The sequence below is a fragment of the Esox lucius genome, chromosome 13, assembly GCF_011004845.1.
Source record: "Esox lucius isolate fEsoLuc1 chromosome 13, fEsoLuc1.pri, whole genome shotgun sequence".
Lineage (NCBI taxonomy): Eukaryota > Metazoa > Chordata > Actinopteri > Esociformes > Esocidae > Esox > Esox lucius.
Window position 1 is genome coordinate 16,864,031 of NC_047581.1, and position 24,396 is coordinate 16,888,426.

Below are 24,396 nucleotides of genomic sequence, written 5' to 3' on the forward strand. Positions count from 1 at the left end.
TGGTACAAATCCCCCCAGTCTTACATGTTTTACAACAATGGCAGAATTGTCATAATTCCTTGCCGATTCTGATACAATTCCTTTATGATTTAGATATTGATAAAGAATGCATTGGATGTCAAATGCTTTGTCATAAAGTTAAAACAAAATGAAAAAAATACGAGTGTGTTTTTTTTAAACATAACTAAATGACATTGGTTATGTCTTCGTTTTGCTTTTCAGAGTGGCTGCAGATCCAACCTTTTCGGCATCTTGAGGCGGTCGGACGCAGGTTCCAAACGAGTGCCAAAAACACCAATAGGCTATGCTTACAGTTCGTTAACACCATCTGTTGTAAAAATGAGTTCACTGTAGGCACGTAATTCAAAACACAGAAAAAAGCATTAACGAGAATGCCAAGCGGTTATAACATACATTATTTTTATATTAGCAATTCTATTTGTTAATATCAATATTTTTATGTTACAACTGATATTATTTATATCAATAAATCCATGGAAACCGTTTTAAATTGACATACATCGATTTTTTTTATTTACAAAAATGCTATACACCCCAAGGGGGCGGGATACATTTGCACACTTTCATTCAATTTGCATTTGGCAAATCATTTTGCTGCAATAACATCTGAAAATCTTTTTCCAACTTATTTACACAATCTACAATCTTATTCACAAAGTGTCAGAAAAATATTAGAACATTAAAGTAATAATAATGTATATAAGAAAATGTATTGCTTCTGTCTTTACTGAGTAAATTGTACATAATGAATAATACTATACAAACCTTTAATTCTTAGGGCAACATATGGATTAGAAATTCTCCGTAACACTCCAAACCATCACTGACTGTGGAAACGTCATTCTGGACTTCAAGCAATTTGGATTCGGTGCCTCTCCACTCTTCCTGCAGACTCTGGGACCTTGATTTCCAAATTAATTGCAAAATGTACTTTCATCTGGAGAGGACCATTGAGCAACGGTCCGGGTCTTTCTCCTTCGCCCAGGTAAGACGCTTCTGACGTTGTCTCTGGTTCAGGAGTGGCTTGACACTAGGAATGCGACACTTGTAGCCCATTTCCAGGAAATATCTGTGTGTGGTGGCTCTTGATGCACTGACTCCAGCTTCCGTCCACTCCTTGTGAAGCTCCCCCAAGTTCTTGAATTGGTTTTGCTTGACAATCTTCTCAAAGCTGTGGTCATCCCTATTGCTTGTGCACCTTTTCCTACCACACTTTTACCTTCCAGCCAACTTTCCATAAATCTGCTTTGATTCAGCATTCTGCGAACAGCCAGCCATTTCAGCAATGACCTTCTGTGGCTTAGCCTCCTCGGAGCGTGTCAATCAGTGTCTTCTGGATAATTGTCAAGTCAGCAGTTTTCCCCATGATTTGTGGTTGTGTACTGAAGGATCAGGGAGTTAATTAGATGATTAGAGCTCTTCTCAGGTCAACATTTATGTATTGGAAATGCTTTATTCTAACATTTTGAGGTACTGGATTTTTGATTTCCATGAGCTGTAAGCCATAAACATCAAGATTGAAACAAAAAAGGCTTGAAATGTGTAATGAATCTAGAATATATGATTTGAGTTATTATTCAATGCAATGGCTTTTGCACCGTTGCCAGTAAGTAGACAAACATTCTCAATCCATGTGCTTCAAAATAACCCTCCAGATCTTGGAGGAATGAAGGAGGTGGAAATCATCCTTGCATTCTGCGCTCTAGGATGCCCCATTAAGATTCACATATGTTCAGATCTGGTGATTCAGGGTGGGGGGGGGGGGGCACATGGAAGGCATTTGATGTCATCCTGGTGTTTATAAAACAACTCTTGAATTTATTTAGCAGCATGTATGTGGCATTGTTATCCTGGAATATTGGAACATCATGTGTGAACAGTGTTTGCACCAGTTTGCCCCTGTAAAGTGGCAAACTGGTCCTTGGCTGTTATACCACTACGCATAGCAGTAATCAGACCCAATCACTTCCACAAGATACCATAATCGATCCCCCAACATGTTCAACAGTTAGCAGCAGACTTTGTGGACCAAAGGCATTATTTGGTTTTCTCCAAACATAAACCCATCCAGATATAAGAAATAGGGTTAAAGACAACATATCCAACCATTTTACTTTTCCCATTTTCTCAGGGGTCCAGTTTTTGTGTTCTTTACACCAAGTTATATGCGTCTCTGTGTTGGTCTTTGATACAAGTGGTATAAATTCCAGCTTTGTAAAGCTCACAATGTAGGTTTAGTTGGGACTGGGTCAGAGGTGCTGATTAAATTGTGATAATTCTCAAGGCCTTTGGGGCATTGAGCAACTATCTTTTTAAGTGTTTGTCTATCCATCGGTTAGCTTCAACTTGCGTCCACTGTTTTGCCAATGCAATTTGTCCATGTTTGGCATATGCTATCATGAGATACATTTAATAATTTTGCAGTTTTTGTGACCGATGCACCTCCAATTCATGCACCAACTATTTGGCTTCTAGAACTCTATTAGTTGCCTCACGTTGCTTTCAAAACAAATATCTAAGTGCCAATTGTAGAACCACTTTTATAGCTACACATACAGTGTTCAATGCTAATTGGCAATCAACCTAATGTAATCTTTGCATTTGTAATTGTGATGTAATTACTTCAAAGTAACAGTCAATTTTCATTAGTTGTTATTTTATCCACCCCCGGTATGTTTGCAAGCACCTAAAGCTTCAGAATAAATTAAGAGAGCACAACATTTTTAAAGGAAAGTTTTGAGTGAGGAACAGAAGAATTCCATTTGCAGTGGTCTCTTACTTTTAACCCGTCTGTTCCTCACTGAAAACCTTCCTTTTCAACCTTATAAAAAAAAATCCAGAGCTGTATATTGAAACTGAAACTCTTAATAACCATGCTGTTGTGTATGAGGGACAATACTGTGATGCCAATGCTAGCTTAAAAGGGCACGTAAGTGGTGTGTACCATGCCCAAGTTTTCGAGGGCAGTTAGATTTGTTTCACACAATTTTTTTTACACTCCAAAGCCCTGACAGTATTGTAGTGTATATTGTTTCAGAATGTAATAAAACATGTTTCAACTTGTTTCTATAACTTTGTAGCAAGTCAAGCTAAAAGTCAAGTCAAGCTTTCGGTTACGTTGACAACTGCATTGAAATGAAACAGAATTTGACAGTTTTCAAAACATGCAGTGTCGGCTTTGCAACTGAACATTCAACTGCCGAGGGGCCATTCCCAACAGTCTTCATTGAAATTAATGACTGCTACAACATGAACTCATGTCCATTCTCTGGAACAAAGGGCTGGGGCAGACTTTAATGTCCCTGGGACCACAGTCCTTACCCCAGGATTCAATACTCCCTTTTGTCTGACCACTGCATACCTCATGAGGAGCTTGGAGAGATCCTACCAGGACCACACAAAGCAATCTGTCTCCACCTTGTATAGGCCTAGCGCCTTCCTTTAGCCTATACTATTATCAGTTCCCAGGTGTTAATTGACAAATGCATATCAATAAAGTGCTTACATTATTAAAGAAATTGTAGATACATGTAATGAATATAAAACTGCTACTACTACAGATAACTTTGATTAGTTGCCTTTAGATTTAAGATAGTAAATAATTATTACTAAGTGATATGTAACATCACAATAGTATTGAAATAATTACTATGGGAAGATGATAAATATATTTAATTTTACCTTTGTTTATTTATATGTTTATCCACTTTTATTTTTTACCACCAAAACTAAAACATGATCTGACTGCACAATTGTTTTTGTAGACACATTTATGTTTAAAACCATTTCAGTTAACATCAATCATACTCAATTATGTCAGGAATAAGTATCTCAAAATCCTGTTAGCCTACAAAACGTACATAGGCAACAATTCATCACTACATGGGGAGGGCAACAAATGCTGAATATTACAAATAACATTTGGGAGTGTGCATTGTGTTTGTTCTAATACATAAGAAATTATTTGAAACCTCCCCAAATGGAATTCTTACATAATGGCTCGGCATAAACTACTGTATACCCGACAAGGCAAAGAAAGAATAAAATAATTGACAGCATACAGAAACTGTTCTGATGACTGATCTGAACCTTTTCTACCATACCTTTTACACAGTCAGTGCTTATTTAGTGGTTAACATGGGCTTGTGGTCTAGTGATGAGTGGCACTAACAGTGAGGTCTAACATTAATAGGTAAGAAAGTAAAGATTATGATGTCATCGTGTCTCCATCATTACTATTCATAGGACTTCGGGTACTATTCTAATGCCACCAAAAACAACGAGGGGATTCAAACCACATCATAAGCACACTATAAATAATGAATTTAATTATTGTTGATTTCACGGGGTCTCAAAGCACTACTAGTACTAGCTTGGTAACTGTAGGGTTTAACAGGTATTTTTCATAAATACTGTACATGGTTCTTACAGTGTTATTACAATCAATACTTACTAATACATAACACGTGATATTGAAAGCATTTTGAAAAAACAAACAGTGCAGTCCATAAATATTTGGACAGTGACACGTTGTGTTGCTTTGGCTTTGTACTTCAGCACTTTGGATTTTCAATGATACAGTAATGCTGGGGTTAAATTACAGACTGTCAGCGTTAATATCAGGGCATCTTCATCCACTTTTAATGAAGCATTTGGAAACCAAAGTGTTTTGTAAACAACCTGTGTTACACTCCAAATACAAATTGACTGCACTGTTTTTAATAAAAATCAACATTGCATTTCCACAGTTTCAACTTTCAAATATACAAAACAACAGCTTTTGCTAATATAAAACACTGTAACATAAGACCACAGTGGATTAATGGTAATAGCTGACCCCAATCCTCCCGGAAACTTTTCACACAGTTTAAATTGATGTTATTAAGTGGGGGAAAAACATAAGCACCACAATCTGCACATACACAGCATTAATCAAATAGCACCTGATGCAGAGAGGTCGTTAGGGAAAAACCCTGGCTGTCAGTGTCACTAGAAATAAAACCGTGTGACTACAGGAACCTGGTGAAGACAGTATTTCATTGAATAGAATGCATTTATAGCTCCAGACGATAACAATACAGCAATTCAAAAATGCAGCAATTAGAGGAAGGTAGAAATTGAAAGTTCCAGCTAAAGGTTCTGTGGATATACTGACCTAGAAAGACATGCTGTGACAGGACACTTAGAACCATTACAGGTATTTTAAATCATACAAATACTGCAAACTGATTTAAAGAGGTGAAAGATCCTCTGCTTTCCTTAATTCTATTCTACAGTCACAATAATACCCAACATATGAAACCTTTACTTATAAGACTGAAGAAAAACAAAACACATTGTACAGTAATTAAAAATGCCATGTCTGACATCATGGAACAGTCGTCATGAAATGCCTCCATAGTTTAAAAAAGTGGAACATATTTAAATCTGTGCATTTGAGGAAGGCCGTTGAATAGTAGACACATGAAATGCCACAGTCGTGCAATCCACAGGTCCTAGCTCTTAATACAATTAAGAGCTACAATGTAGACTAAACTTAATTTGATAAATATCTACACTTTAAAGAAAAGGTTTGGGAACACTTTTTCAATTCCCCGCAGAAACGGCTCCTAAAATATATTTTGATCTTCACCAAAGCCATAATACATAAACACAGTGTGATTGAACAAAAACTAAAAAAGGTGTACTTTTATTTTGTAATTGACACCATTGGTCAAACAAACAGCATGGGCTTAAAAAATAACATGTCAACCATGATTTTTTTGTAACTGGTTGAGCTTCCTTTTGGAACAAGGAATAAATGTGAGTGTGGCGCAGTGCCGTTTCCAACAACCTGACCCGCAGAGAAGGGGAGAAACACCCAATACAGGTGTACCACTTTTGTAGCGTCCTACCAAAGACTCACAGTGGGAATAGCTACCAAAGGTGCTTCAACAAAGTGAATCGAGTAAAGATTTCTGAATATTTATGCAATGTGATATTTACGTGGGGTTGCAAAAATTATAAAACTTGTTTTTGCTATGTCTTCATGGGGTATTGTGTGTAGATAGATGAGGAAGAAATCCAGAATAAGGCTGTAACATAACATATGGAGAAAATGAAGGAGAAGTGAGAGAATACTTTCTGAATGCAGAACTATTTCAGTTGATTGATATTCTTGAGGCATCTTGCATGGATGGCTTGCTTCAGGTCATGACACAGCATTTCAATAATGTTGAGGTCAGGAAGCCCTTCTGCGGTACATTTCTTTTGTTTAGGGTAATTGTCATACTGCATCTCCCAACTACTTATATTTTTCAAATGACGGACCATTTCACAGACTTTCTCCTGTAGAATTTCCTGATACAAGTTTGAATTAATTGTTCCCTCAATTATTACAGGCCATCCAGCTTGAAACCATGCTCTCTCCACCATACTTCACAGTTGGGGACATGGGAGGTTCTTTCCCCCTCCAAACACAACCTTGTGCCCTACTGCCAGAAAGTTACATATCTGTTTGGTCTGTCCACAGAACATTGTTCCAGGAGTGTTGTGGCGGTTTGTGTATTTAGCAGTGGCAGTCTTTGTGGTACCCTCCCATAACCCTCACTCGTGCTTAGTTTCTTTTTTATTTTGGACTCAGATGTGAAAAAATGCAAGGGACGCCTGCAGAATTTTAACTGTTACCTTTGGGTTTTTTGTCAGCACCTCCTAGTAAAAGTAACAGTGGCACTAACTTGTCTCCATTTGTACACAACCGGTCTGACTGGAAACAAATGGAAGGCCCAAGTCTTGGGTGCGTATGTAGCCTTTCTTAGCTTTATGAGTTTCAACTGTTCTCCCAAGGTCTTCTGACATTTCTTTTGACCATATTCCTCAACTAAATTTTGAGGGGCAGACTTTGCCGATAACCAAATTGTGGGAATTTTGTGTGACAGGGCATCTCATTGATTGGAACACCTGCTTTTAATTACCCACATCAGAAGTCATTATCAGGAGCCATTTTTGCAGTTATGTAGGTAATTCAAAAAGTAATTAAAAGGGATTCACAAACCTTTTCTCAACTGTATATCACAGTGCAGCAAAACATCAATTGGTGTCCAAATTCACTTAACTCTTCCTTTAAAAAATCTAGATGGCATTTAATGACATGTAATGGCAAACATTGAGTTCTATACTTAATTTTTTTTGGCTGAATTAAGTGAAAGCATTTATAAATGTATCAATATAGTGTTTTTGACAATGATGCTGCTGAGTGAGAGAAGGAACTAATATAGAAGAAGCTCTGTTGATTGTGATGGTTGGTCTGGTAACTGAGCTGGATTCTTCAGGACTGCTCCCTGGGTTAGTTGACAGGAGAGCTTAACCCAAGTTGGTGATGTTGGCCCTCCCACCAGGGGGGGCTACGATGCGCTGGGTGTTGCGGCGAGGAACATTATCATCAACTTGTGCACCTGGGCATGAAAGTGAGAGAAAAAAAGTCATTGATTTTATTTATTTTCTCTTCTCCAAATCATAACCCTGCTCGGATTATGACCTTGCCTCATTGCAGCATTTCCAGCAAACTCTGGAGAGTAGAAGATTTGGACATGAATCCTCCAAACCACATTCCACCATGTAGTTTGGCTTCTTATCACACTGCTCGCTGAAGCAGGATGTCAGCTGAAACCAACACACTTTCTCCATTAGTTGGAGAAAAGTGCTTCTCCAACTAATGACCACAGTTGCAGGAGCCCAGAACAACAACAGATGTTGCAAGAGCGCGACGTGGCAAGCCATCCCTACTTGACCATCCCTCCCACCAACTTCGGAAGGTGCTCAGCCAATTTGCACCAGCCTTTGTCTGGACACCCAAATTTCATAGTCTTAGAAGGGGCTTTGAATTAGAATTTCTTCAGAGTAAAAACATATGAGTAAAAAAACATAAGATAAAATTACAATCTAAATGATAATACTTGTGCACATGAACGTACTTGTTTGAGAGCAGTAATAGACATGTTAAACTGTACTGACCAGACAGGCTGAAGCCAGACTGGTGCAAGTTACGGACAGGATGGGGAGGCTGATGCGGTTGTTGTTGCTGCTCCAGCTTGGCTGGAGAAGTCTTCACCAAGGTGACCGGGGCCATGACCTTAGGTCTTACATTTTCACACACTGGCCCATCATAAAGACCCCTGGGGACACCCCTCAACTCCGTCAGCTGGATGGACAGACAAAAGAAGAAATGACAGAATCAGTTCTGCCATCATTACAGTGATGAAAGTCAGGTGGAATGGCTATGAACAAGCAATAATTTATGCCAGGGGTTCCAAAACATTTTGGTCCAATTTTGATGAATTATTTTCGTGATTCCGCCATGTTAAAAATACTATACTGTCAAAGTTGGAGCTATGCGTCTCAAATTTTTTTTAATATGGTTTGCAATAATAATAAGACATGAAATTACTAATGACTTATAGTTCATGACTTATAGTTCTCATTATTTTGAGAATATTAATTATTTCTTGCTAAAACTGCTGTGAAGTTTGAGCATAATTGTAGGAAGAAAACTGAAATGGCTCAGTTGTACAACCGCATTTAGTGGCTACCAGAGAATACTCATGTAAACCCAGCTATAAACCTATAAACCCACATTTCACTTTCTTAGTTTCTCGCGATCCCTAGTTTGGGAACTGCTGTATTATTCAAATAGGTAAATTTCAGTGTAATGCAGACATACCCTACTTCGAGCCTTTATCCTCTTGTAAACGTGGTCAGGGAAAGGCTTGCGGCTCACATAGCGCCCACAGCCCTCAGTGGTATGGAGGTTTCCATCTTCCAACACTATTTTGCCCTGGCTAATCACCACCATGGGAGCTCCACGCACCTCAGTGCCCTCAAATATATTATACTCCACAGCCTGCAAAAGAAAAGGATCTGATGAGAAGTGTCAAATAGACGGATACAATACATGAACAGTAAAAAAAACAAGTTGTTTCAATTTTAGCATACACATTAAAATGCTGTGTGTAGAAAAATGCTTGTTTCAGCGCTTATCTTTCACATACCCTGAAGAGTGTAAATAAAAAATAAATACTGTTAATCTACTGACAAGTTGTCTTTCCATGAATCCTGTTCATTGTTGCTTGCAGATATATTATTATTATTTCTTTGTTTGTTTAAATGTAATTCTACAATTTTAATGTCTATTTTTTCCACAACTTTTGTCATTTCATTTTATGGACAGGTGAATTCCTTTCTAAATCATGTCCAAACAATGGAATTTGCCACAGGTTGTTTCAAGCAAGCTACTTGAGGTTGAAGAAAACTGACACAAAAAATATGACTATTACTGATATCATCACTTTTTTTTTAAATCGTCCAGCCCTACTTTAGTGTATTTTGGTGAGTACCGCTGCTGCAGGATAGCAGTGCAGGACACACTGTGACATAAAAATGGTAATGACATGGTCAGTAGAGAGTGGTTTTGCCAGACTCTCACAAGGTTGTGGCTTTTAGCAGAGATGATCTTGCTGATGTCTGGGTCCCACAGCACCAGGTCGGCATCAGAACCCACTGCAATGCGTCCCTTGCGAGGGTACAGGTTGAAGATCTTTGCCGCATTGGTGCTAGTCACGGCAACAAACTGGTTCTCATCCATTTTTCCAGTAACCTATTGGAAAGAATCCAAAGTTAGGTCTTTGACTTACTAACCAAACAGCTGTACATTATTATTTGACCGATTAAGACAATCCCTCGACTACATGAATGACTGTGGCACAAACAGGGAAATGAAATTGACCACATTTACAGTACTTTAATTGACAAGACACATTTGAATGAATTATGTTTAACTGTAGGAATGTTAGATTGTAGGAAAACATGTGAAAAGGGTCAGTAAAATGTGCCTCACCACACATTTGTCCCAGATGAGCGAGAGTCTCTCCTCAGTGCCATTGGTGCCCTCTGGTATGAGAGTGAAGTTGTCCTTGCCCACGGCACGTTGGGAGGTGAGGAAGGTGCAATGAGCACTACCAGTCACCTGCAGGTCACCACTGCAAAAAGAAACAAAGAACAGAGGCAAAGAGAGTGTGACAGACTGCTGGTAGGACATAGGTTGATTTGATTATGGCTTCAGTGATATGATTTTCCTGGAGGCTAGGATGATGCCTCTGGAAGACGTGTGAAAGAAACACATGATTACTGAATATTTTAGTTGAATAACGTGCATATTGTTGATGGAGCACCTACCAGGAGAGTAGTGAGTTGAGATAGTCAGGAGTGGTGGGGTCAGGGCTGAGTGGTGGGGAGGTGATGAAGGCAGCAGCCTTGGCCCAGTTCTTACTCCAGTAATGGGTTCCATCTGTGCCCAGACTGGCAGAGATGGGCTCTCCATACACCACAGCACCTAAGGTACAACAGAGACACACAAGGTCAGCATCTTCAGTCTTGTTTTGTTTACAAGCCAGAAGTGATGTACAGTATAATCATTTGTGGGATTTGACATTTATTGTAAGGGGCCAATTGTAATACCAGTACAATGGCACGTTGCATGCAAAATAACTTTGACCTCTGACAGAAAGGACAAACCAATGAAAAACTTTAGAGGCGTGTTAGAAGTTAGAATGTTAGAAGCTCAGCTTGAAACGCAATTATCAGGCAAGGGCAATCTTAGTGTAGAAAAAAAAAATTAGAGCCTGTTCCACCAGACAGAAATGGCAGTTAGTGTTAACTCCTTCACACAGTTCCCGCAGTCAGAGAACTTTCTCATGGTTCCTGGGAAGAAAATTAGACTGTAAGATTGTTTACCAGGGAAGAAAAAACAGTCAGAGATTACAAAGCAGAACATAACTTCATTTGTAAATGGGCTGGGAAGATGTGATGGCTAAATCCCGTTCCCACTGCCAGTTTGAAGTGACTCATATCAGATTTTTTCCTGCAGCCTGAACAGTCAAATCCTAATAAAATCATATATGTCATAAGTCATATTCAACTGGATAGAAATCTGATCTCTGGCTATGTGACTAGTTTTCCATCACTACTAGGGATGCAACATTACACGGTATGCTATCAAACCGTACAGTACACCCCCTACAGTTCAATACACACACATGGAGTTATGATATCCCAGTCATTTTCCTATAAATTACCAAAACATGCTTATTGCACTGCAGACTACCTGCACGTTGTAGATTCAGATCAACAGAATCAGACTTGTAGCTTGTGAACAGAAGGCAAGCAACTGCTTGGGGCCCCAGGCTGTTAGGGTGCTCCTGAGGGCTGACAAACTTTACTCCATAGCAGTGTCACAAAATGTGGCAATCGCAGAGACCACAAACCCCTCCCCTTTAAGCTGCTAATATACTCCACGCAAAGTCCGTGTATACATGATGGCTGCCACATGTATCCTGCATACTTTCGGTCCCTTTGTGCATGTCTCCCTAGGCCTTGAATGTACGCATACACAAGGTGCAATACCAACAGAAAACGTAGAGCAGTATACCTAAGATCCTCTGACATTCTGCAAGAATAAAACATTGAAGTAGTAGTACACAATGGATGAGTTTAATGGTCCAATGTACCATCTTCGTTGGCATCGCTGCTGCTCTTTTCTGTCCTTTTCTTAAGACATACATCAATAACATTACCTCTTCCTCTGTCGCCAGAAAATCACATTGTATGATTTTTAAATAATTAATTTGTATTTTATTGCACGACATAAGTATTTGATCACCTACCAACCAGTAAGAATTCAAGCTCTCACAGATATGTTCGTTTTTCTTTAAGAAGCCCTCCTGTTCTCCACACATTACCTGTATTAACTGCACCTGTTTGAACTTGTTACCTGTATAAAAGACACCTGTCCACACACTCAATCAAACAGACTCCAACCTCTCCACAATGGCCAAGACCAGAAAGCTGTGTAAGGACATCAGGGATAAAATTGTAGACCTGCACAATGCTGGGATGGGCTACAGGACAATAGGCAAGCAGCTTGGTGAGAAGGCAACAACTGTTGGCGCAATTATTAGAAAATGGAAGAAGTTCAAGATGACGGTCAATCTCCCTTGGTCTGGGGCTCCATGCAAGATTTCATCTCGTGGGGCATCAATGACCATGAGGAAGGTGAGGGATCAGCCCAGAACTACACGGCAGGACCTGGTCAATGACCTGAAGAGAGCTGGGACAACAGTCTCAAAGAAATCCATTGGTAACACACTACGCCGTCATGGATTAAAATCCTGCAGCGCACGCAAGGTCCCCCTGCTCAAGCCAGTGCATGTCCAGGCCCGTCTGAAGTTTGCCAGTGACCATCTGGATGATCCAGAGGAGGAATGGGAGAAGGTCATGTGGTCTGATGAGAAAAAAATAGAGCTTTTTGGTCTAAACTCCACTCGCCGTGTTTGGAGGAAGAAGGATGAGTACAACCCCAAGAACCCCATCCCAACCTTGATGCATGGAGGTAGAAACATCATTCTTTGGGAATGCTTTTCTGCATAGGGGACATGATGACTGCACCGTATTGAGGGGAGGATGGATGGGGCCATGAATCGCGAGATCTTGGCCAACAACCTCCTTCCCTCAGTAAGAGCATTGAAGATGTGTCGTGGCTGGGTCTTCCAGCATGACAACGACCCGAAACGCAAGCCAGGGCAACTAAGGAGTGGCCCCGTAAGAAGCATCTCAAGGTCCTGGAGTGGCCTAGCCAGTCTCCAGACCTGAACCCAATAGAAAATCTTTGGAGGGAGCTGAAAGTCCGTATTGCCCAGCGACAGCCCCGAAACCTGAAGGATCTGGAGAAGGTCTGTATGGAGGAGTAGGCCAAAATCCCTGCTGCAGTATGTGCAAACCTGGTCAAGAACTACAGGAAACGTATGATCTCTGTAACTGCAAACAAAGGTTTCTGTACCAAATATTAAGTTCTGCTTTTCTGATATATCAAATAATTATGTCATGCAATAAAATGCTAATTAATTACTTCAAAATCATACAATGTGATTTTCCATCACTCACAGTTGAAGAGTACCTATGATAAAAATTACAGACTTCTATATGCTTTGTAAGTAGAAAAACCTGCAAAATCGGCAGTGTATCAAATACTTGTTCTCCCCACTGTATTTAAGGAGCTTCTCTCATTCTTCTCTACAGACCCTCTCAAACTGTCCAGTTAGATGGGGAACGTTGCTGTGCAGCCATTTTAGTAGCCATTTTCATCCTCTCTAGGGATATTCGAGCTGGTTCAAATCTAGAAAGAGTGCTGGGGGTTCCAAACTTCTTCCATGTAAGAATGATGGAGGCTAATGTTCTTGGGGATTTTCAATGCTTCACAAATGTTGAGGTAACCTTCCCCGGGTGTGTGCCTTGACAGAATCTTGTATCAAAGTTGGACAATTCCTTCGACCTCATGGCTTGGTTTTTGACCTTATATAGATCGGTGTGTGCCTTTCCAAATCATGTGAATCAAATCAAAACAACACAGATGGATTCCAATGATAAGCGGAACATGTTTTTGCACGTTTTCAATTGGCCACCCCTCAGAGTCTGGCTCCTCTCTAGGTTTACTCCTTGGTTCTGGCCCTACTAGTGAGTTTTTCCTGACAACTGTGCGTCACTTTTTTGTTGTAGCTTGTTCTGAGGGTTTTAGGCTGGGTAACGAAATAATCACTGTAGGACAACTGCTGATGTGAAAAAAGCTTTATATTTTTTTACTGACACTCTGCTCCTCAAGTTGAGAGCAGCAAAAAATTCCAAATGCAAATGACACTAGAAATCGACCAATAGTGGATTTTTAATTTGTCTAGCCAAATTCTAACAACCATGTTTGCTAGCAAAACACAGACTGCATGCTTCTGGTAGAGCAGCAGTTATCTTCAGTATAATGCATTAATAATGTCAGTCTATAACAAACAACATTCTCATAAAAACAAATAACGCTGTCTTAAAGTTAACTTTCATTTAAATATAAATTATCTCTGGTATAGTACATAGTGACATTACCTTAACTTCAAGTATAGAGCCTCCGGCTCATTGCAAGGTGATGTAAGTCTCTGTCACGGTACAATGAGCAGCAGAGCCGCTGTGCACCTTCAGTTCCTGTCACATACTAACGCATCCCGGACTTGTTTCGTGTCATCTCTTTCATCACTCACACCAGGTCCCTATCATCTCGTTAGTATGTGTTTAAATGTTTCCCCTCTGCTCCCCACATTTGTGGATCATTGTTGTTTTATGTTGTCGTGTGTGTTGCCGTCAGCTGTATGTTACAAATTAACCGATGAATGCATCCGTTTTGCTGCTAAGTCAGCCCCTTTCTTTTGGTGTTTGGTTGTGCTCGATATTTGTTTAATTAACGTAGTCGAAATCGACCGCCTTCTGCCTGCGCTTGGTTCCTTACTCCCGCATACCCATGACAGAACGGATGACAGTAGCAAGTGACCAGTAGAGGCTGTGCAGCTATTGGAGCCAAGTTCTGCCAATAGCAATAGTTAGTAAAACATCCTATTGTCGCTGATTAATCGGCCAAAATATAAAATCGGCCTACCTCTAAATGACACACCTAGATTCACCTTTTGTTAGCCCTCTTGAGCATGAATCAACAATACAACGACACATACCTGTCCAAGAAACATACTTTTTGTCCTCTAAAATGGAGGACCATGTATAAGAAGTAATTTCTACATTGTATAAGAAGTTTTGGATACAAATACCCTCAAATAAAACTCTTTAACCTCTTGATATTTGACTGAACTGTATAATTTTCTACAGCCTTCCAGGACCAACGTTGCCTACCGCTGTTAAGTGAAAATACAAAACCATAGAGGGCAATCAATATAAAACATCTTGCAGTAGACAATCATCAAACTTTTTTCAACTATTACCTTTTTTCCTGGCCAGGGCAATGACATCAGCAGCACTCTTGCTCATAACCTTTGTGATATAGAGGGGGCAGTTGGTCTGATTGGCCACTGTGACTGATCGATTGACTGCCTCTGCCTCCACCTACACAGACAGACATAGAGAGAGGGTGTTCAGCCCAGACAGTAACCTTCATGTTGAGTAACAGACCAGCTTCACTGCTACAGAAGTTATACTGTATATGACGACTAGGTATTCTAGAAGCAATCATTTAGCGATATCTCTGGGCAAATTGTCTGGATTTTGCAACAGTAATTATAAAATTTTGCATGGCCATATGTTATGATTTCATCCAATTTGTCACATAAATGCATTTGCTAGTAGCGCTAAGCTCATAATGGCAATGTTATTTACCTGAATGTCACTGAAAGAAAACAGACAGCTTACGAACAAACGTTGTGGGATTCTGGGTGTTATAACATGTCCATTTACAACACTGACCATAATCCATTGTGCCCGGCCCCAGGTTCGCACACAGACTGCATGTGAGCAAATCGAGTGGAGGATATGCAAAGAGAGTGTAGTTGTAGAGGTTACAAAGTCCTGATTTCAATCCCACTGAGATTCTTAGGCACTATTCTAAAATTGCAGTTAAACAAGTAATATCAACCTGAACAATCTGGAGAAGAATGGGTCAAAATCACTCAAGCAACATATTTCTGTGTTTATTTATCATACAAATATTTTCCTAAATAATAATACGTAACCTTAAAATATTTTTGTTTTGGTGTTTGTAAAATAAAAAAGAAACCAAACAAAATTTTAATCCACCATTTTTAATTTGAAATAATTAGTCATGGGTCTGAATACTTGCAAGACTGCAACATTAAAATAATTAACAGTGGGACATGAATTGCATAATTTGTGTCTCACAAAGTTGATGGGTTTATTGAACACCTTGCCCCTTTCTGGAAGGCAATCTCTGAGTTTTGATACATGTGAGGATGGACGGCCCTCCAAGCCAGTGTTTAGGACAGAGTGGATGGATTAATATTCAGGCAATGTCCACTTGCTGCGAGCTCCCTCAAACATTGAGAAGCTTGCTTGAGGGCATGTTGGGACCCGGCAGTGCCTTCAGAACTGTCACTTTCTCCAGAATTTACAATAAATATTAAATTCTGAGGAATTGATTGGACATGATTTAGAAAGACACAGACCTGTCTATATGAGGTACCATACTTAATAGAGCATCTCAGAGCAAAAACCAAGACGTTAAGTCCAAGGAACTCTACATTGACAGCCAAAATAGAATTGTGTTGAGGCATAGATATAAAGTTATAAAAAGATTGCTAAAGCATTAAAACTTCCCAGGAGAACAGAAGGCTCCATCATTGGGAAATGGAAGAAGTTTGGAACCACCATGTCACTATGTCATCATGTCAATTTTAATACTCCGTACGCTTGAAGTGCTGTCATCGGTACTGTAGCTTGTCGTTTGGTAGACTTTTTTTCTTCATGACAATTTGGCCGGCAGCAAATCATTTTACCACCTTTTATTTATTTTATCGGTACAAAATACACATAAACCCTGGGACAGGCTTAAGCTACGGCCAAAGAAATGTATTGCATTTTATCAATGGAAATTTGAATTCACAGAGATTCCTAACTGAAATCCTGAGGCACATTATTGTGTCACTCATACACCACCCTCACAGTCTTCTATGGTTTGAAGACTTAGCAGACGTCACCTAACAAGCATGTTTGGGATGCACTGGATCAACATGTACGACAGGCTGTTGCTGTTCCCAACCATACTTATTAACTTTGCACAGCCATTAGAGTGGAGAAAATCTACAGTGGAAAATGAATCGCCTGATCCACTCTACACATGTCATATTGCATGAGGTGGTCACAAATACTCTGTGGTTTTCTGATCCCAAGGTATCTCTGACCAACAGACATACATCTGTATTTCCAGTAATTGTGGGACCTAACGACACTGATCATTATCTAAACTCTGTAAAACCTTTGAAAAGGTTGCACATGGCATATTTTTGTTTACTCTTGATTAATAAGATGAGTGAGTGACATCAATGGGATTTGTTACCCAGCAGTTTGGAAGCAAGGAGGGTAATTAACAGAAATGTATGTGTTCTTGGCATACTTACATGGTAAAATAACAGTAAACATTATGACTGAAATTTAAAAAACAATCAAAGAAATTGGACAGATGCCGTAGTTACCTCTTCTGGACGGCTCAACACGTGACCCTCAGGGCCAGTGATGCCCAGCTCCAGAATCTTACGCTGCTCCTGCAAATATATCAGACAGAAACTTAAGTGGCTAGGTCGGTGGAGAAGGAAGCTGGGAAAGAGTGATAGGTTTTATTAAAGGTTCTGTTACCTCAGCAATGATGTCCCCATTCTCCGCGTGGACCTGAGCAATGGCTCCCAGGTCTCTAATCACACTAAACACCTCATACATCTACAGGAAGAAGAAAACTGAAGGTTTCCACAGGCCAGGGAATCAGGGATTTTAGCAATCAGAACACTTAATGTGTGTTTTTTTTTTTATGTGTGTAAGTTTTAAAAGAAAATGTCAGTATTTTGGACCCAAATCAGTTTGTTTCATATCTAAATTCCATGGTTATAGCAGGCCAAATACACTTTTCTTTAAATTAATATTTTTGAGTAAATTAGCATTGTTTTGAAGATGAAAGAACAATGCTATGAAAAACACTGGAAAAAATAGGTCTTTACAGACATATTTACACAGATCCTGTAATAATCTACAATTCAATTCAACTTAAGACTTAATTATCAATTTGGCACAGGGTTTAATTCTGGAATGCCCTGCTTTAATCTAAATATGAATGCAATCATGACTTTAAAGCATGTCTCTATGAATATTTACTACTCAATATGCCTTCAGCAAATGATACCAATTCAAATTGTACCTGGGAGTCAGAAAGTTGGAAAACATCCTTATAAGCCAAATACACCAGGAAAGAGTTGACACCTAAAGACAGAATGAATGAGAAAAAGAAGCAATAGACAAAGGGATAGAAAAGGGACAGTGATAGTTTCCCTAACCTCCCTGACATTGAAGTATCAAAAGAGAAATAGACAAAAATTTAAACCACACATTTGAGGTCAGAAAGAGTGAATGTAGATGCCCTGTAATACAAGTGTGCACCATAAGAGACGCTGGTTAGTGGTGTTTCTGTTGAAAGTGTAATAGCAGCATTCGTCGAATAAATCCTTATTGAATTGATACAAATATTAATAATATAATTAAGCAAGTAAGCTTAATATGTTACTTTGTTTTTAAATTTGAACAGTCAAAACTTTCTAAGACAGAAATAATTTTTTATTATTGTTTACAGGAATCCATTTCAGTGTGCTTAAAGGTCCCATGACATGCTACTTTTTGTAGGCTTTAATATAGGCCATAGTGGTCCCTAGTACTGTATCTGAAATCTTTTTTCAAAAATTCAGCCTTGCTGCAGAATTATAGCCACTACAATACAGTCACAGAATGAGCTTCCTTCAAACGGCCCGTATTGGTGTCTGTAAATTTTAATGAGGATGAAAAAGGCGGGGCAAGGTGGTGGGTGGGCGTGGCCTTTACTATCTTGCGGCAAAGGTAACGTGCATGCTTACCACGAAGACACATTGAAGCATTTCAGTTTGACCCAGAATCCGATCCAGATGGAGAAGCAACGGATGAAGAAGTTGCAACTCAGCGCCTCCAGAAGGATGTTTCCGAATGGTTAGTTAAAAATATTATGTCTATATGATACTTTGTTAGGATGTCTGATTATCATGTAAGTTAAAGCTAAAGCTAATCTGCTTTTGCCTTTTCATGTTTCTCTGATTTGTGATGATTTTAAAGCTGTGTTAGCATCTATATCAGTAAATATTCTAGTTTAGAGAAGAGGGTTTTTTTAAATGTAAAAATTCTCCCTTCATATCATGAAGTCACGTTACACAAGATATATAAAGCCTATATATTTATGTGCGCGCAGGAGTAAATAATTTTGTTGTGTAACATTATGTACATAGTCGTCGGTGAAATGTTTGCCACAGACATGCAAAACTTTGGGAAGCTGTGTCGGCGCTTTTCCGGAGAAAATGAAATCATTCCACTGGTTCTTCTGTGGCATGTACGAAGGAAGTAAAAAAAGGCTTTGTTGCTCATCTCTACATCCTATTACTGAGCAATTATTGTGTTTCCTTCGCTCAAAAGCTATGATGCCCCTCCTCGTCGCATAGACAAATTGAAATCGCGCTCACACACATGTGTGCCTCACACCTGGCTCTATTTAAATTCTTTCTCTGGGCGGGCAAAGCAGAAAAAGGGGAGTTACCATGGGAGTTAACAATTTCTCCTTGCGACGTCACAAAGAGACGGGTCCAGATCAGCCTGTTTGATTCTCCGTTTTCTCCAAGTCAGAGAAAGATAGAAAATGCTCAATTTACACCGAATGGAATTTTTAGAAAATTTGGGACCATATATAGGCTAGGTGAACTCATATTAATGTTAAAAAACCTCACAAAATGAAAATTTCATGTCAGGGGACCTTTAATGCTTCGGTCAAGAGTTATTCCCATTTAATTGTGAACAATTTCTGGAAAACATTTCCAAGATGCATGTCATTAGCATCATTGCTAACAGCGAGCAAAACATGAACAAAACATGGTAGACAAACACACACCAGGGCATTTCAGAGTAGCATCTTCAAACATTTGAAGGATACTATGAATTGCAGTTTGTTCAAGTTTTTGGATGATCTTTTACATATTAAAAGATGTTCTAATGAGTTCACTTTTAGTTTTTCTTTTATTTGAATTCGATGTATGCTCTCTGTGATTTTGTTGCATTTGCAGGTTTTACAGGGCCTTAGTGTAATTGTATTCGGTGCTTACCGTGGTCTTTAACCAGATTCTCCATCTCCTCCTGCATGCCCTTGTGCCAGTCAGTGATGTCTACATGCAGGGAGTAGTCACAGCAGGACTTGCTGTCAGCCCATTCCCTCCACTGGTTGAATGCTGCCATCAGGCTTCCACCCGGCTCTGGGACTACATGATCAACTACACACAAACACAGGACATTTCATCTCAGTAACTCAATGCAGTATTCATTTAATGGCCAAAAAATAAACAGGAAAAAATATTCCACACCTTAAGAATATAAAACAGTAGAATTATTAGCCTATAGCCTACTGTATATTGTGAGGCTTGTCTGCCATTGGCCAGTGCCAATGTTACCACCTATGGTGAAAGCTAAGACACCTCTTTTTTCCCTGTGCTTACACCAATACTACATTTTGTTGTGTTTTGATGTTGTCTCATAAGGATCAGCATTAGAGAACAGAATACCGTTTGGATCTTTGCGTGTTAAAATGAACATGTCAAATAAAATACACTGATAATAGAACCACACTGAAAACAATGACCAGGAACACTAGTCATATTCAATTAATTGAGAAGTGATGTATTACATGACTATACATGTTGTTCTATTGAAATCAAACTTCAGTTTAAGTAAACTTGATGGATAGCTATATGATGAACTAAACAAGCTAGTGATAAACCTAAGCCATAAACAGCAATTTTCACGATTGGCTAAACAAAACCTTGTGAGGGACGATTTATCAGGTTTTTCTTATTATTATACGGACCCACTGTCAAGCTTTCAGGATGAGGAATCATCTAACCAGTGCAATAAAGAGTGAAAGAGGAATGGTGCATTTCATTACTACATACTTATCATGGTGGTTCCTCCTGCCAGAGCAGCACGTGTGCCCTGGTAGAAGTCATCGGCGGATACCATGCCCCTGTCTGGCATCTGAAAGCGTGTGTGCACATCTATGCCACCGGGCATCACCATACGTGCATGGGCTTCAATGATCTTCACCCCACCAGGAACAATCAAGTTCTCGCCTATTTGCCTGAGAGGTGGAGAAGTGTAAAGAGTGGTTTTTTATTACATTATAATTAATGATTATACTTGATTATTTACACACACACTTTATATTTTATTTGAAAACACTGAAAACTAAAACAAATATACACACATATAAAGTGCCCTCCAGAATTATTGTCACCAGAGGTAAATTTGAACAGAAAGGCAGAGAGAAATATATAATTGTTGATCATAAGATTCAAAAATCTTACGAATCTAACCTTTACTTTAAGGAAGAAAAAAAATATATTCAAAAACCCTAAATTTAAGACTTTTGCATCCTCCGTTTCCAAAGATGACAGCTGTAAGTCATCTGCTAAAATGTTTGAAGAGGGGAGAACACACAGGAAGGTATTTGAAATGCTCCAGATCCTTCTGCGTCCTTGGCGCTCGCTTGTGGAGTCCCCTCACCAGCTCAACCCACAGGTTTACAACAGGATTTAGGTCCGGGCAATGTAACGACAACTGCAAAAGCTTGATTCTATGGCCAGTGAACCATTATCATATGCCCAAAGACGGTTTGTTGGTTTGTGCAGTAAGCCCACAAGCAGTATATAGCAGTATAAGGACATGTTAGAAAAGGTCAACTTTAAAACCTGCAACTGACATTTAATCACATCAAATGTACATGGCATGTAGCACAAACGATAGTGGTTATTTTGGCACTCTTAGAGTCATATGACAACAAACACAATTCCCACATCGTAGATGGGTCACTCACATGCTTTACGGCAAACCAGATCTTCAGATCATACTTTGAGTAATGGCATCTTTCTTGCCACCCTCGCATACGTGCCAGTGTTTTGCAGAGCTCTTGTTTGTCTCCTTGTTTGAGTGTTGAGTTTTGAGGGACAGCCTTTCCTTGGCAGATGCAGCATCCACTCGCCGGCTTCCCTTTAATATTAACTTGTACCCTTTTCCTAAACTATGCATTTGTATTACTAAAATTAAACAGTGGGGGTTTTATCCAGAAACTGTGTAATGTATCACAGCTAGAGACTAATGGTAAGGTAACTGTGTCCTTGTTAGAGCAATTTCTAGGAGACTGGAAGCTTCCACAGCACAAGTGTTGACATCTTTTCCCAACAACATATTTTATATATTTATTTAAGAATAAAGATATCAAAGAGAACAAAATGTCAATGTAAATCTTGTAAAATGAAAGAAGGTGTGTGGTTCTGAATACTTTTGCAAGGCATTGTAAATCACAAACAAAAGCTAACTAGGACTTACTTTATAACTCCATCTTCCATATAGATGTCAGCAAGGAAAGACTGGTCATCATTCACGATCTTCCCACCTTTGATGAGGAGACGATCACTCTGTGGTAAGAGACGGACACTCTGGGTCAATTATAGTGAGCAACTCAAGAACAATGGCAAACAGTTTCAGCTCAAGCGAGGGAAAATAATCATAGACCTTTTAGGAAACGCTGCCTTTCCATATAGAGTATTTTGCAAGCCTACAGACCTATTTTTGGTGTTTACAAACATTGTAAATACAGGTGCAACCGATATGAACCTATATAACTACTTTTGTTAAATCTGACTGGCGCCAGTGGGGGAGACAGAGAAAACATTTTTCACAATGTTTTCAGAATATTACTCTTCATTGTCAGCGCATGATCAGGACTGTTACTTCAATTAACTTACATTGAACATTATTGATCAGCTTGTACAGGCCCATGTGCACTGACTCCCTGTTAATGGATGGATAACCCAACGAAAGTACAAAATGTCATTTCGGTCTTCATGTATTAATAAAGATACATGGAAACATTTCCTAATAATCTGTAAAATGTTTCTAAAAGGTGTTATAAAATCATTAAGGGTTATTTAATCATTAAAAACCATTCTAAACAATATATAAATGTTTAAGACACTAGCAATTTGAATATGGATCAACAGAGATCACAAAATCAACATATTCTGTTCCTGGGACAGAGAACCAGTGGATAATATCCAAGAGTGGAAAAGTAACTAAGGTTCAACGGTTTAACCATTGACAATAGGGTTGCATAATTATGCCTTAGGATTGGTTCAGGACAGACAAAAACGTCGCTGGCTAAAACCTTCATTAGCTACATTATAAGAAGCCTAAAATAAAACAGTTCTGGTGGATTTTTGAATTATACATTAGGATTTGTTCAGGATAGATAAAAACTCTGCTTGCTACACAATTCTCTCATCTTTTCACTTGACGAGAAAGTCAGTTATCGGCACCTGTATTGATAGTTACTGTATCAATGTCATTCACGAATGGCTAATAAGCTTTTAAAACAGCAAGTGGCAAAAGAGGATTTGTTCAGGATAGACAAAAACGTTGCTGGCTACAACTTTCAGTAGCTACGTTATAGGAAGCCTAAAATATATTGCAACTATTTTTGGTGGCGTTTTGAATTATGCATTAGGATTTGTTCAGGATAGACAAAAATGTAGCTCGCTACAATACACGATTATCTCATCTTTTCACTTGACAATAAGTCAGTTATCATCACCTATATTTATAGTTATTGTATGTGTCACTCATGAATGGCAAATAAGCTGTTAAAACGACCAGCTGCAAAAGCCAGAGTTATTTGTGGCGGAGGCAAACTAAAAATGAAACATTAGTCAGTTAAACACAATGCTTAATAGTGTCTAGAGACACATTACTGGCTAATACGTTTTTAAAACGACTAGTGGTAAACGTTACAGTTCATAGATGCTATTTGTGGTGGAGGTAAACTTAAGAAACGTTAGTCTGTTTAACATAATGCTTAATGGTGTCTAGCAAAATATTCCACATTTGCGTGATGTAAATGTGGGCGACCCCAGTGCAGGCAACAACATTCAACCCTTTCAATTAAGGGCCGGCTGAACTAGGCTTGCTTGGTTCCTTTTCTGGTTTATGTAGTGTTTTTTATGTAATAGCACTGTAAACATGATTCACATTTGCTACTGTACGTATCTGACCGGAGAAATCTAAATAATTGGATTAGAGGAAGGTGGTCCTCTTTTAACTGGTTTATTTCTCTCACCACTGGTAGTTGCAGTGTCTGTGTAGTGGAATTAATTAGGTGTTTGGGAAGAAGACTATGGAATGAAGAGGAGTCAGGTACCTCGAACCAGTGCAGTAATGTTTAAGAAAATGTTCTTCATCACAGGAGTCGGACATATGTTTTTGGGGTCAGGGGAGTGACCACACAGAACAGGGTGTAAATTAGGGCCAACCAGATCTGTAGTAAGTTTGTTTTTTGAGTAAATTAAGTTGTGTTAAAGCTTAGTTGGTTTCCTATGAAGAGATGAGTTCTCCAATGTTTCATTATACTGTACATGTTAGGTATCATCCTGTGAAAATGTATTTCGGGGGGCGAGACCAACAAAAAGACGTGAGACCATATGTTTTGCCCTTAATATCGTGGTGACTCTTGCACTGGTTTACAACAGAAGGGATAAGCTGAAGTGTGAGCATGCAATCTCAGACATTTGGGATTGCCAGGGCAACCTAGGTTCAGTGCTCACAGGTGGTCCCGTCCTCATACTAGGCTAGAGTGCTAACTACTCCACTGGAAATACAGTAACACACAAAAGTGAGTACACCCCTCACATTTTT

General features: G+C 39.1%; 1 protein-coding gene across 4 annotated transcripts in view; it reads right to left on the reverse strand.

Annotated features, from left to right (window-relative positions):
* Positions 1 to 3,773: 3,773 nt before the first annotated feature.
* dpysl2a (dihydropyrimidinase like 2a) overlaps positions 3,774 to 24,396 on the reverse strand; it is a 35,274-nt gene continuing 14,651 nt past the window's right edge. For all 4 annotated transcript variants that reach the window (XM_010875957.3, XM_013136695.4, XM_020052959.3 and 1 more), the window contains 13 exons: positions 22,036 to 22,124; positions 20,604 to 20,788; positions 19,764 to 19,928; positions 17,792 to 17,853; positions 17,239 to 17,319; positions 17,079 to 17,147; positions 14,859 to 14,979; positions 10,231 to 10,387; positions 9,893 to 10,034; positions 9,482 to 9,652; positions 8,720 to 8,899; positions 8,014 to 8,200; positions 3,774 to 7,454 (listed from right to left, as the gene is read on the reverse strand). In XM_010875957.3, coding sequence (XP_010874259.1) covers positions 7,363 to 7,454; positions 8,014 to 8,200; positions 8,720 to 8,899; positions 9,482 to 9,652; positions 9,893 to 10,034; positions 10,231 to 10,387; positions 14,859 to 14,979; positions 17,079 to 17,147; positions 17,239 to 17,319; positions 17,792 to 17,853; positions 19,764 to 19,928; positions 20,604 to 20,788; positions 22,036 to 22,124 — 1,701 coding nt within the window. In that variant the 3' untranslated portion in view covers positions 3,774 to 7,362. The remainder of the gene's footprint in view (positions 7,455 to 8,013; positions 8,201 to 8,719; positions 8,900 to 9,481; positions 9,653 to 9,892; positions 10,035 to 10,230; positions 10,388 to 14,858; positions 14,980 to 17,078; positions 17,148 to 17,238; positions 17,320 to 17,791; positions 17,854 to 19,763; positions 19,929 to 20,603; positions 20,789 to 22,035; positions 22,125 to 24,396) is intronic.